At 41.0% G+C, this 14,981-nt stretch overlaps 1 protein-coding gene across 5 annotated transcripts in view; it reads right to left on the reverse strand.

Moving 5' to 3' along the window:
* LOC148330133 (VPS10 domain-containing receptor SorCS1-like) overlaps positions 1-14,981 on the reverse strand; it is a 93,039-nt gene that overhangs the window by 6,272 nt on the left and 71,786 nt on the right. For all 5 annotated transcript variants that reach the window (XM_088304830.1, XM_088304828.1, XM_088304831.1 and 2 more), the window contains 16 exons: positions 14,173-14,352; positions 12,005-12,151; positions 11,776-11,878; positions 11,566-11,642; positions 10,273-10,364; positions 10,050-10,157; positions 9,669-9,786; positions 9,389-9,522; positions 7,776-7,889; positions 6,667-6,838; positions 6,404-6,590; positions 5,987-6,120; positions 5,797-5,920; positions 5,410-5,522; positions 4,136-4,270; positions 21-120 (listed from right to left, as the gene is read on the reverse strand). In XM_088304830.1, coding sequence (XP_088160956.1) covers positions 21-120; positions 4,136-4,270; positions 5,410-5,522; positions 5,797-5,920; positions 5,987-6,120; positions 6,404-6,590; positions 6,667-6,838; positions 7,776-7,889; positions 9,389-9,522; positions 9,669-9,786; positions 10,050-10,157; positions 10,273-10,364; positions 11,566-11,642; positions 11,776-11,878; positions 12,005-12,151; positions 14,173-14,352 — 2,038 coding nt within the window. The remainder of the gene's footprint in view (positions 1-20; positions 121-4,135; positions 4,271-5,409; positions 5,523-5,796; positions 5,921-5,986; positions 6,121-6,403; positions 6,591-6,666; positions 6,839-7,775; positions 7,890-9,388; positions 9,523-9,668; positions 9,787-10,049; positions 10,158-10,272; positions 10,365-11,565; positions 11,643-11,775; positions 11,879-12,004; positions 12,152-14,172; positions 14,353-14,981) is intronic.

A 14,981-nucleotide genomic window follows, 5' to 3' on the forward strand; every position in this document is an offset into this window, starting at 1 on the left:
AGGTGTGCATGCGCGCTCACCTGGCGACAGTCTGCTGGCGTAGACGTTCACCTGCACTCCCGCCTTGAGTGTGAACTGGACGAGGTCCTGGTTTAGAGCACTTAGCAGCACCTGGGAGAGCTGTGAGGAAGGAGGGAGGGAGGAGTGGCGAACAGTTAGCGGCAGTGCTTCCGCCGACGCCATCAATATTTCAGCCTTAGTCATTTTCCTTCAGCCGCTTGAATTATGAATTTTTCTTCTCCTTCTAAAGCGGAGCAAATGTGGCGCCGGGGAAAAAAAAAAGCCAAACAGCGAGGAGCCGGCACACGTTTGATGCTGATGGAAGCCCTGTCAGGTAAAGGTTGTTTTGCTTTGGTGAGTCAGTGACATTTGAAAATAAATATATATTAGTTTTTTGTCTTCTTGTCGTGACAGATGTGCTTTGTCTTTTGTAACACATTTAAAAGTTCAGTCAGCAAGTTAATTCCGTCAACACTGGCCTACTCTTACAAGCTAAATTGGTCAAATAGAGTCAAACATCCCTCGTAGTTCCGTTGGATTGCTGAAAGAGAGTCATTAGGCACGGACGGAAGACTGGCTGACTCCAAAGTCAAGTAATCGAGTAATACATTTAATAATCAAATATCCTCGGAGAGTAGGATGATTTATTTTGGGATAATATCGATTCCTAAACTGCACCACCTCGATAATATACGAGGCGCAATTGTGTGCTGTTGCATTGCATATTTGTATAGAAGTGATGATTTCTGTAAATGAAATAGCGGTGGTATTCAGAGGTGGATTTCATCCCCCCCCCCCCCCAGGGACCAAACGCACAGCCCACCGCCATTAAAGTAGCCTCCACGAGGCTAACAATACAACAAGAGAGCCCATCTGAGTTGTCAGCTTATGCCTCAATAAGTCCGCCTCACTCCATCTAAAATCGTTCCGCTGGTTAAAATTAGAGCGCTCGACGCAGTATGAATAATTACTTTTTATTCTAGTGGCATATCAGGGTCAGTAAATCTATTACACATTTTAATAAGCGTGCTGCACACATGGACTCCAAACATGAGTGTGTTTGTGTGTGTGTTTTCGGGGGCGGGGCTCAGTGAACTGAAGATTTATTACCCTATTGTCCAAGTGCTTCTGCCAGGTAATCAGACAGGCTTACGATAAATACATCACTTTAATTCCCAATCCAGGCCTCCTGCCCCAGTTTGCCTCCTCGGTTGCTGCCAATTATGCGATGCATCAATGTAATTAAATACCGATTAACTTTGTTCAAGACTGAGCGTGGGCCTCAGCAGTCGTGTTTACTCAGGCCACACCGAGGTCTCACCTGCTCGCAAGGGTAAAAAATTAGCTTGTGTCACTATTTTATTGATCGCTTTAACAACAGAGGACGTCTGGAGAAGATGAGAATTACGATGCTTCTACTATGCGGCTGTTGATTCTCTATGGTGTGCGTCCTCTTTGAGGTCATGGGTCATCTGGAGTCTAACCCAGCTGATTTTGAGACGAGATGCCGCGTACAATCTGAACTGGCCACAAGCCTATCAAGGGGCACATATAAACAAACAACCAATCATGTTTATATGTCCCTCTATAGTCAATTTGGGGTTTTCAATGAATCAGAGTTGAGAAGGCAACCCCAGTTCAACTGTGATGTAGACTCTACAAATTTTTATTAATATTATGTCAGATTGGAGTCGAAAATGCCCCCAAAAAATGTCAAACACCTGGAATTATGCATACTATATCCCCTGTACACTCTACAGTAGTGGACCGAAATGTTGGTTGTATATGGGACAACATTGCCCTCTTGTGTTGAGATGGTGCATTACACTAGAATGGACAATATCAGGTCACAACATTAGGTACATCTGCTCCGAAAAGATGCCATTGAAATATATGCCACCGATTGACAAAAAAAACAGAAAAAATGTTTTGCAGTGGCTCTGGTTATGATATGAAAAAAATAATAACAAAAAAATTAAGAACACACAATTATCGTCAGAGGCGACAGATCACCTGCGACCTCGTACAACATTGAAGGGGGGAAAAAAACGAAAAAGTTGAGTGAAATCAAAATTTGGGGGAAAAAGAAAATTCAACCCAATGTTTTAAGTTGTTCTGTTGTGAACGTTGGCTTTCCCACATTACATAAGAATTTTTTTTTTTATTTTAACTAACAAATACATTTTAAGATTTAAGTAAAAACAACTCATCAAACAGTTTTGGAGCAAACAACTTGCTTGTTTTGCTGTGCTAACTAAAAACTAGTGTTTTTTTATTTTTACAGGGTAATAACAAAGAAATCACATGCATGTATAAATATGAATATTTTTAAATCATAATTATTTTCATTTGAAGTCAAATAGGGTACACCTCGATCACATTAGGAGGTGTTCTTAATTTTCCGGTAAAGGAATTTCACTACATGAGAGGGACAAAATATTAGAAACATTTCCCAAGTGTGACATACACAATGAAGTGATTTTCTGCTTGCAACTCAGAGCAAACGTCAGCCATCTTACATTGCCACTGTTGCTGGCAACTTCTGTAATTTCACTTATAAATTCAAAATTTTTCTTCTTGTGTGTTTTTCCTCTAATTTGTTTGGCCCTTAGATTATAAATTCATTACGAGACATGCACCTTAAAGTTTGCTTGATGCCGCTAATTAAGCACATTGTTGGTGCACGTTACAAAGCAATGCAGACGATCCCAATCCAAATTGGGCTTCTATGTTTAGAATCAAACGCTCACATAGAATTATTTATAAAAATAACTTCTTCTTTTTTTTTTTTTAAGATTCCACACTGAGTTTTTCACAGAAACACTGCGAGCAAAGACGTGTGTGAAATGTAAAACAGCATAACGCTGATCAGTGAGAAATGCGGCTGCTTGATTTTCTCGCCTCTTCAAACACATTTCGTCTTCTCAAGAGGCTGCCCGACTGGTGAAAATAAACAGGTAGGAAATAAACTCATAAAAGTCTGGCATATGGAGTTTAAGTAACGGTGCAGATTTTGGCGTTTTAAATGTAATGACGGGTAAAGTGTTGTTTAATAGATGTGCACCTGCTGTGCTGTAATACAATTTTAACTGCAAACTTGATCGCGTATGCAGTACAAGGCCCTTTGAACAATTGTAGGCTTGCTGAGCGAAGAGAACGACTTTTCCACGCAGTTTATTCAATGTTTCGTAAGGTCAGAATATTAAGAACGCTCATGCAATCTCATACGGGATACTTGATTACTGTGGTTGTAGCCTTGAAGTATGAAGAGCTACACTGCATCAGACCGAGAGCGCTTGCTCATATTTTTTCTATTGCAAGCACATGCACGGCTCAAGATCGATTTTGTGTTATTATTACCTGCTTTTTGTAGTATAATGACTAACTGCAAACGAAAGTATGATTCGCAAATGATTCCTACTATAGTCCGAAATATATTCCATTTAATTAAAAGATTAATTAAAAAAAGATGATCAAGATAAATGAGTACAAAATAACACATGTACATTAGCATGATTTTTTTTTTTATTTGGACTATTCTATTATATGATTACATTGTTATTTTTTTTCATGCCTATTATTATAATTATTGTTTCTGTTCATTAACAAAATATCATAATCATGGTAAAGCAACTTCTTTAAAAAATAAATTCAAATCATGCTAATCTATAAATATTTACAGAAATCTATAATCAATATAAATAATACATGTAAATTAATACACATTATTATTATTTTCATAATTATTGTTAAATTGCATCTTAGATTGGATTATCAGGTTGATTAAATAAAATATCAAATAAATGGAGTTAATGCAATTTGGGAAAAATACATTATAATCTCTTTATTAAGAAGATAAAAACTATAAATAATATATGCCTATATATATTACTATAAAATATATAATACCTTCAAAATATATAGATTATATAAATATCTAAATTAGAAACCCCCCCTCTAAAACACATTATAAATACATATACAGCACATTGATGTAAAGTAATAGGTAAGAATATGTAATAATAATTCCGAGTACCTATATAAGGTTAAGAACCAAAAAGTGACGCTAACCTCATTTTGCTTTTCCACGTTGTGCCGAACACATGTTGCTCATGCACCTCAACGAGCACAATACCTGTTCCAGATGTTGCCGCTTTTCAGCCACGGCGCCGCCTCTATGCCTCCTCTCCGGAACGATGAAGATCTCGGCTGTGGTCGGCAGGCCGGGCAGCACGCTGACCAGCAGCTGATCCTCGCCGATCCCGGTGACCTTACATCACAACCACAACAATTCCAAGATACTCATCCAAATATGATTCAACTGTAAAAAAAAAAAAGACTGCTGGCTTTCTGCTTCATCTATCATTTGCCTAAATCGCATTCACTGTCAAGTCAGGACGCACAAATCACCGCAAACACGCAGGTTGAATCTGACAGTCTTTGCTCGAAAAAAAAAACCGTAGCTTTTAGTGCATTTATGCTGTAAGCAGAGGTCTGCTGTCAGAGTATCCCACGGTCTGACAAGATAGAAGGTCAAAGTGAATGTTTTATACCCAGAGATATATTTAGAGCCTACTATCCAGGTCTTTTACATAACCAGCTGTCTTTTGGACGTCGACCCCAATAACGAGCCAAATCGAAGGTTCTGCTGCTCTTTTGACGACGGTCAGGCATGTCGAGAGCGAGCGAGTGTCGTGACGCCGATTTAACTGCACTTTTGTGTAGCTTTTAAAAGGCCGCGGTGGTAATAACCACACCGTGGAATTATGCCGACCTTGACGTTCAAAGCTGGATTTACACCGCCACGGTTCGAGTCATACAATTCAGATATTTTTTTTTTCTGCTCTTTGTGACACAATTGGATATGCGTCATGGAGCCGTGAATAGAAAAAGAAAGGATCTAGATATTCTCACTTTGGAATTACACATTTGGATACAAATCTGGTTTGTACTGGATATGTGCATGTGGCCTAAACACTATAACCGATATTAACAAACTAAATTCTAATATTCGTGCCAAGAAATTGCAACTATTCCCTTTATTTTGTAGCTTTTTGGCTACTCTGCTTACTGTACATGAAAACTGGATTTTTTTTTTTCATCCAATCAGAAGTCAGCCTCCTTGTCGCTATGCCAGTCTAATCCGCCCAGTGGCCAAATCAGTCGTGCTTTCCTATATTCGCAAATTATTCATTTAAACTCAAATTAGACAGCTAATTTGTCCTCACTGGACCCTTGTGCTGGAGCTTGATAACATCATAATTTTGGTCGGTGAGAGCAAAATGGTTCAACTAACAAAACACATCAGTTACAACCTATACTCATGAATACATTAAATAATCTATGACATATTCTATTTAAAAGTGAAAAAAATCAATGTTGTGCAAACAATTTAAAAAAATTCCCGACCTGGACCACAGAGCGCTTCACCACTCTCCCGATGTCCGTCCTCCACTCAGAGAGGCCTGGATTGGCGTCATCCAGATTAGAGGAAAAAGCCAGAATATGTGACTGGAAATAATCTGGAAAGCAAGGAAATCACATATTTGTTTCGGTTATTTCACCATCGTCATTTCTTTCACAGAAGGATGGAACCCAAACCAATTTTGAGCTGTTTCTGATGTGCACACTTTGGCCACCAGGGGGCAGTGTAATACAGATGCACAAAATACACATAGAAGAGTTTCACAACTAAGTGACTCCATAAATGGCAGTAATATTGTTTTTTTTTCTTTTTTTGCAGCAGATAAAGAATAAATATTGAATACATGCCTGAGAATAAATAAAGGAGATTACCATAAACCGCCACCATCATGTGGTCCTGCTGAACCGTATTTCCGACTGAAGCTTGAACGGTGACCATATGGCTTCCCTCTCGTGAGAAGGTGAAGGACATTCCTCCATCCAGACTCAGCAAAGGCTAAAAGGCCAACGAGGAAGTGTCACTCACATAATTCGAACAACAAAGAGGCAGCGTAAATCTCACCTCTGTTTTGTTGTCAAACCACCAGTAGTACGTAACCGTTCCCACGTTGACGGGCCGCAGCGTCGTCGTGAAGTTGACAGCTTTGTTCTTGACGGCCACGGACGGAGCGGAAAGCTGCACCTGATCCAGCTGACCTTTGAGCAGAAAGCAAATCCAAACGTTACGTGGTCAATTTGAAGATGAATACTATGTTTAAAACGGGGTGGATTTTGCTGCTTAATCCCTACTTCACAAACGCACTATTAATCAGAATACCGTTTTTCGAGTAGTGAGGCTGTATAGAACATATTATTGTTGAGAATATTTTTGACTTGACTTCCCCTTTAAGAACCAAATTAAAAATAGCATTATCAGTTTGCTAGCTCACAGGATCCACACATCACTCCTATTCATTAAGAAGTGATGCTCGTGACTCACAAGTGACGTGAAGGTAGAGTGTCACCCGATCAGAGCCCAGAACGTTGCTCGCGATCGCAGAAACGTGGTAGATGCCAACTTTACTGTAGACATGCTTGACCCCGTCCTCTATGGAGCTGATGTTCACGTAGGATATCGTGGTACCGTCGCCAAAGTCCACCGTTATACTCGTCGTAGCGCTGAGGCCCTTCAAAATCAGGAAACACGATCATTGACACGCTAACAACGCCGCGTAATACTCAGTTTTGTCGAGACGTCAGCACCTCTTCGAGAAAGACCAAGAAGGTGACGTTCTTGTGCAGCGTAGCTACCAGTGTGCCCTCGCTAGTGAAGAGCTGCAGGCCCCTGGGGACTTGACTGGGACACTTCTGCCGCCTGGGGCTGTACTTTAGCAGAGTCCCCGCTGTGCAGTTGTTGGATAAAGCTCTGCGGTATCTGCCATTGAAACCAGTGAGGACACGAGTGAAAATATATTTGCCATCAAGCAAAGCAATCAGTCAGCCTAAGTTCTATGTGGTCGGTATTCCACTGCTAAAAGGATCAATCCAAGCCTAACAATAACCACGAAGCATCATGCTAACCATTGCCCTAAGGCAGTGGTCACCAACGTGGTGCTCACTGACACCAGGTTGCCCCCAGGGACCCCAAGTAGCCCACCGGCACGTTTTAAAAAAAAAAACACTCACCAGCGATGGGACAAATATAAACAGTTGCAGAGATTTTTTTTACAAGTGCTGCATATTGACATTTTTCTGTTTCCTACCTACCATAACTCAAGAAATGGAAATTCAATTACGGTTATTACACTCACTGATTACAAAATTGGCATAATTGTAAAAAACATGATTATAGAATATATTATTATTCTATATAACATTGTTAAAATAGTACTCATTTGACTTTGTCTAATACTATAGTGTGTGTATACTTGAGTTCAAAATGTGTGCGTTCTATTGACATTTTTTTATTTAAATGTTGCAACAGTACTATGGCAATTTATAAGTGTATTGCAAGTAAACATTGTACATTTGAAATAAATGGGATTTGTTTGTATATCAATTCCATTATACATTTTTTTTGTTTTGCACCCCCCAAAAAAATACAATAATCATGATTTCAATTATTACTCAAATAATCGTGATTCATATTTTTTATCATAATCCAGCAGCCCTAATTCAAGCCTTAGCACTAATCCAACCCCCCCTAACCGTGACTACTTCCTTGACTCCTAGTCTTTAGAGTACAGTATGCTCCATAAAGATTTTATGCTTGTGTTTTAATATATACAGAAGATGGGAGGAAAGCCATCTTCGCCATCTGTGCTCCCCGCACTCGATGTTTGACATGACGGTGAAACGACGTGACGGTGTACCCTGTGGAATTGAGGAAGCTGTCCCCGCTGATGCAATCTCTGGACGTGGCCGACGGAACAAACCAGAACGCCGGCGTGCAGCTCCCATCGACCTGCCTCTCAAATCCATAGTCGCTGTTACGTGAGGAACACAAAGATGCACCGGGCGTGAGGAAAGCTCGCATGCGCTTCATTCAAAAGTCATATGTGAAGCAAGCGAAAACACAAATCATGGCCGCTGACAATATGATTAAACTTGGGACCACCATAACAAAGCATCATCTCTTAAAAAAAAAAAAAAAAAAAGTAATTATGACTTTACCAAAGCCGAGACACATTTCAGGCTCTTGTCACCGCAGAATTTGACAAAGTGTTATTAAAGATTCTTAAGGATGCACGCCGGCGCCTTTCATAGCGCTCACAATCAAAGAGATAAAAGCAAGTACGAGACATTCTCGCAAGAGGGAAACACTTGACGTGTGTGAACCTGTCACATGAATTATACTTAAAATGTGAAAAAGAAATAGCTCCTAATTAAGTCTTGTCCAGGAGCCAGCCCCAAACGAAATACGCGACAATATGCGGCTGTCAAACGAGCTCTTTGTATCAGTTCAAATAATCTCGTTGAAATGTTCGGCGGTGATTCATCTTCTTTTTGTCGGCTGATTACAAGCTTCTTCTTAGCTGACTACCACTCTTGGTTATATTATTTTAAGATGATTATTGTGCAGTCGCTGAGCAGAAAAACTCAGAAGACTGAACAACAAATGCGGCTACCGTTTTGAAAAGAAATACATACAAATTAAACCCACTCGGGCAGACGTTGGGCCTTTCTTTTCAACTCTTCAATGCTCTCTGAAATCACTTGAAACTGACAAAAGTAATGATGAATCAAATGGAAAAATCAGACATTCATTTTGTGGCTGAGCAGAATTATTTGGACAACAGATTTTGCTGTAGAATGCCTGAACCAGTTTTCCTTCAAAGTGAAAACTCTACCGTTTGAATTTATGAAGATGAAGCTTGAACATAAGAGGGGGCCAGAACCACCAACCCGTCATATTCTGATGGGGTCTGTCAAGGCTTTCCGTGATGAAACGTGGACCACGTTTATTGCCCCGGCAGAGTCTGTTAAACGCATTTCATATTTTCATCCCGCACTGTACTCGGCATGACTCTACGAGGAGGCGGGTTAGACCGGGTGTTAATAATTTTGCAGACACTCGCAAGCCGGTTATTTTCAAATGGGCGCCGTTGTGGGTGTGGACACAGCCGATAATAAATCGTCTCCTTCATTCAAATTTTCTGCAATGACAATTTCTTATTGAGGAACCTCTGTGCGGAAAAGGACGCAGCGATCTGGGAGTGACAGCGATCGGTATGGCAACAGACCAACCAATGAGCTGTTGACCTGACGTGCTGTTCACTATTTGTATTGCTCTCACCAGAGTGCTGCTACAAAACTGAAATCAAGATATCAGCTATTGTAATTTTGAAGTTGACAAAAAGCAACAGGAGGCTTGAGGAGTAAGTGAAAAGTTTTCAAAAGCTTCTTTATGTTGTTATTATGTGTTGCAGTTGGGTGAAAGTGTGTTTTGTACTGAAAAGATGAGGAGGAGGACGAGCAGACTCACCACTCAAAATCGGCCTCTGTGCACGGACAGGAGTCTGACATCTGAGAGATGTACTGTTCTCTAGCCTTGACACATCGAGCGTTTATTCGCAGTTTCTGGAAGATTCTCTTCATTCCCATGATGCACACTTCTCCCTGCGATGAATAATGGATCATAACCATTTCACAGGCTTCTTCTTCTCCTCGCGTCTTTGTCTTCTTCTCAGCTCGCTTTCATGGCGAGACAGAATCAAAGGACGCATCGCCCTTCGACGGCTCACAAGCTGAGGAGATGGACTTACCTCGTTGTCCAACTGCCATGTCACGTAATCGTCCGAAGTGCAGCGGTGTTGAAAAATGGACCGGAAGTCGATTTTGACAAGTTGCCACTCGGATCGGTGACTGAAGTGACCAAAGATTCTGCACATGTGAAGCCAAAAGGGGAGGGCGGGGAAACTGGGTCAGAACTTTTGGCGCACTGAAGATAAAAAAATAATTATTTGCTCCAACAGACTTGGCTTTAATCAATTGCAGGCGGATGGAGAAAAAAATGACATATCTAGGGCAAAATTAAACGCGTTCAAAGGCACTTGGAGTGGAAAAGTCTTCAAAGGCTGATATGTCATTGTGCCTCAATTAACAGTGCGGCAACACGCCAATTAGTTTCTTTCTACACGTCTTACGTCATAATGAGGGTGTCCTCTCCGGGCTCCCCCAGCACCCCGTCCACATAGAGCGGCGAGGAGGTGAAGCTAAATTTGTCCCAGTTTCTGCCCTCATCAAAACTCAGCCTACAGGGGGAATGACGAGAGAACAACGGATGGATCACAAACAGCCCGACCACGGCGCCGCGACAACAGAAGAGCGTCTCTGGCGTCAAGATTGATGAGCGGGACGCACGCCTACCAGATATGTCGAATAGGCAGAGGTGTGTGTCGAATAGCCACCAGAGATCCTCCTTGATTCAGAAAGAACACGCTGTACTCTTCCTGAAAAACCTAGACACACACATACACACACACACAGACATCCAGCTTTATTTCAGTTTTTGTTTTTAACTTCTGAACGCATGCAGCAGCTGGCGAAAGCGTAACAAACATGCATACATAAAACAAACGAAAGAAACAACAAGACGCAGGCTCGTCCTCGGTTGTTTGAACTAACGAGAGCTTCTAGATGGGTTGACTTAACAGAGATTCAGGCCCGTGGCAAAAAATCTGTGTGTTTTATTTGTTGGCTTTTGAAAAGCTCCATATTCTTTTTTTAGGGAAATGAGAACTGAAGAACAGAAGTCTTGCATTCAGATTCACTTTTAATACCGACTGTCAGTTTGTTTGGGGATCAGCCATCTTTGATTAGCACCCACAACATGAGTCATTGTTGGTGAGGGAATGCATTTTATATTCACTCACGGGCACATTATAATGACAGCGCCCCTCAAAAAAAGAGCAAAGGAACAATCATAATTAAGGCTGGCTGCGGTGATGAACGAGGCTCACACCAACTTTTTCTTTTTTTTTTTTTTTTTTTTTAGATGATCAGTAAACTGTGGCTCAGCAAAAAAAAAAAAAAAAAAAAAAAGCACTGAAACTTAGCATTGCCCGTTTTACTTATGTATTATGTTGATTTCTTCGGCATGAGTTTCCAAAATGTAATATAAGAGGCCCAACATTTTCCCCAAATGGCCGACTTCCGGTTCAAATTCAGGCATTGATCCTTGAGACTTCATTTTTTTTCACCAGATATTATGTGTATACGTGTCAGCATAAGATGCGCACATGGCGCACGTTCTTTTCTTTCCATCATAATTAAAGTTGAAGTCATTCTCAAGTCGGTGTCCGTGCCTCATTTACCTGGCTATATTTCATAAAAAAATGATTCCAACATGAGCTTTGCCTACCCGATGCTTCAAGCCCTCATGAGGTATTTATGTTGTATACTTTATTTATTATTTATGTCGTAGTGCACTGCATCATGCTTGGTTTCTAATCATTTGATGATCTTGTTAAGGCGCTCGACAGGGTCGAAATATTAGGAACAGCTCTCGCTACAATGCACGTGAATACCTCTCTGGCGATATCGACCAATATTGAGCATCATTATCTGGCATAGAATTTTTATTTTATCCGCTGTGGAATCTAAAGTGCTAAATTGACTTTTTCAATAACGACAAAAGTCTTAATACTCAACATGCTGTACCTCTCTCCACGTGTTGCCAGCGTCAGATGTGATGAAGATGCTGACATTGGTGGCGGTGAGCTCGGGTCCAACTACACCTGCAAATCAAAAAGGTAAGATTTTGCCATTTTAGCTGGTTTTCTTCACAATGTACAGTGACATTTACAAAACTGACAGGAAATTTAATTATACCATAAAATAAATAAATAAAAGCTAGCTTCATCTCATCACCTGACGCGATAATAACTCCAGGCGCTGTATCTTTGCTGACGATGTTTCCAGAGGTGTACGGATTCTCCGAGACGTGAAGATGCAGATGTAACGAGCAGTACGGCTACAGGAAAACGCACACAATAAGACGCCGAAGGCAAATCAACCTGTTCGATTTGTCCGTTGTCTTGTTAAGCAGATTTCTGAGGAGCAGGATTTTGCTGGCAGCCAATGACAGCAGCCCACTTACTTGCTCACAGTCGACCCGTTTGCCTTGGAGATCCGTCGCTGGGGCCTGCAGAAGCCGCCAGTCTCTGCCTTTGTTGTACGTGATATAAGTTTTCACTTGGTTCTCGACAACTTTATTTGACAGAAACACCCCTTTAATCCCAGCAACCTGCAAAACATGAAACACAAGAGCAGCGGGGTGAAAAGAAACAACACACACACACACACACACACAAAATGAGTGCATAGGGGCGGGGGAGGATAAAAACAAGCATACATTATTCAAACTAAAGCAAAGCTGGAGCTCTAGTTTGGGGAGGAAGACATGTCAGAATTAGATGAGATGTTTTCCTGACAGGGAGCACTATTTTGCACCATCTGTAGGACCGTACTGAATCAAAACAACATCTGGCATAGCCCTAAGATATTCAGACTTTGTTTTTTTTTTTTTTGTTATTTTTCTTAATTCACGTGAAAAGAGATGACGACTGGCACTATCGACTGAAGTTGTCAAACTCAAGGCCCGGGGGCCAGATCCGGCCCACCATATCATTTTATGTGGTCTGCTAAAGCAAATCGTGCGCGTTTACTTCACGTTTCACTTTTAAATCTGCACCAAAATTTTCTTGAAATCTGTCTAAATCTGTTGGTAGTAGACAGATTATTGTCTCTGCAAAGTAGAGGTGCTCACTAACACATATTTCGACAGATTTGTTAACGGTATCGGAAAGAATTGGGCCTTTTGTGTGCAGAGAAAAAGTCTTATATGAATAATGGGAGTGAAAAAAATCTTTGCATTCATATTATTGTTCGCTGTAGTTAGTTGTCTATCAATTTCTTGGATTTATTTGTTTACATTTGCTTTCACAGTCCTAACGCCCCTCTAAGGGAAAGCATAACCACAATGCAGCCTGTGATACAAATGAGTTTGACACCCCTGCACTGTTTTTTTTTTTTTTAACACTCTCATGCTGCTGAGTCACGGCAGCTAAATGATTTGCGGGCGGAGTGTTCAATGAATGACACGCTGGCGATGCTCAGCCGAGCCGTTTAAGTGTTACAATGCAAACAAGGATTAATCAGGGCTGCTACACGCACACACATCCAGTCCGCAGTCATGTGCGACCTCAGCAGACATCTGTCAACACACATCCTCAGAAAAAGCCATTTGCAAGCCTGCCGGCAACGAGCGCTGCCGCTTCTGCTGGTGCCTGCTCGCTTATACAAACCGACTTTTTTCCTTATATAAGAGAAACCTGGCACACTAAAAACTTGCAGTGCATCAGCATCTGTTCCATTATTGCCAAAACAGCACAGAATAAAAAAAAAAGACCCGTGTGATGCCTGTTGATGCTCTGCGCTTGTCAAAGACAGACTTGTTTTTTGCCGCTTCAACCGGAACGTATTTTAGGAAAGTTATTTTCTCCTCCTGTTATTTGGCATCCCTACTGGGATAACGAAGTGAGTTATTTTTTTTTTTCTTCATTACACAGTGAGCCCCGGCTAAATCGGTTCATCTTTGGTGTGCCGGCTGTGTCGCAGTTTAAAGCGATATTTTTTTAAGCGCTTTTACAGTATACAAGCAAGTGTATTGAAGTCCCACGTTGTGCAGCAACATGCAATGCAGCACTGAGGTCTACTGGAAGAGATGAAGCTTCATAGAAGAAGTAGAAGAGTAACAAGAAGAGGCAGAGAAGGCCCCCAACTAGTAATGCTTGCGAGTGTGGTTTTATAATCTGTTTGTGTGTGTTGCTGCTCTATGTTGGTTAAAGTAGCTTTGCTCAGAGGTCTTTAATTACCGGAACATATATGCAAATTTCCATTAGCCCTTCTAAGCATTAAGCTAGCAAAAAAAAAAAAAAAACGATGGAATTACATCGTGAAAATACAAGCTTGGAAATGTTATGAATACATTCCATTCTCCCGCCCAAAATTTTGTTATGGGTTTATAAAAGAAAACTGACACTCGCTATTATTGTAATTTATAAAAAAAAAATTTTAAAAAACATATGCGAATGATTCAATTTAATATAATAAAAATATGATAATTTTTTTTTTTTTTTTTTTTACTTCACTTCATTGGACATGGTGTGGCTCCTTCTGGAGTGCTCACCTTGCCCACATGCGGCAAATGTATGGATATACAGTTTGGCGATCACAATACGATAAATCATGAATATTTCTGCCTACCTCGTAAAGGTCGATCATGATGTTGCCTTCCGGTCCGCCGCTGCTCACCACGTCCTCCAGCATCAGCGTGAAGAAGAGACCCCTGGACTCAGACATGTACAGGTTGTACGAGTCGTTCTGGTGCCAGTCTTGAATGGCCGCCACCACCTGGTTGTCGTCGGTGCTAATAATCTGCAAGTCCTAAATGGGGCAGAAAAAGAAAGTAGTAGGTGCAGGTTGCTAAGTAACAAGGTCCTTTCGTCAAAAGAGGAGGTCCAACGTTAATGTGAGCCGGGGCTTGCAAGGTGTACCATGCTTGTGATTTCTCTCTTGATAACTGACAGTAATTAAGAATAACACTGGCCAGTGATGTGCATACTCGAGTTTGTGACAAAGATGAATGAACGTGCGCAATACGAAGCTGCAAATCTCTCTTGACCCCCCCCGCCTCACACCCACCCTCTTAATGCACAACATTATTCTGCACAAATTGGTGTAAGAACACAGTGTTAATGCAAATGAGCTTTTCTGCTTCAAGTTTTCGTTGGAGACGCAAGAGGCGAGGCACGCATACACACGCGCACAGAACCATTACAGTTGAAATGCATTTCATCCAATGGCAAGAGGACCATGCAGGTGAATTATGCGTAGTTCAGTTTTGGGGAACAGGAATATACAAGTTGAACAATAATCAATATGATTTTGCTACTACATAAAGTATATTGGATCGGATGTCATTCAACACATTTTTCGGAACCAGTCCAACAAGTCGATATGATGTATTTTATAATAACATAATTAATGCGATTGGCTGGGAACCAGCTCAAAAT

This window comes from Idiotropiscis lumnitzeri, chromosome 9 (genome assembly GCF_059441095.1).
Source record: "Idiotropiscis lumnitzeri isolate Australia: NSW breed Sydney's pygmy pipehorse chromosome 9, RoL_Ilum_1.0, whole genome shotgun sequence".
NCBI lineage: Eukaryota > Metazoa > Chordata > Actinopteri > Syngnathiformes > Syngnathidae > Idiotropiscis > Idiotropiscis lumnitzeri.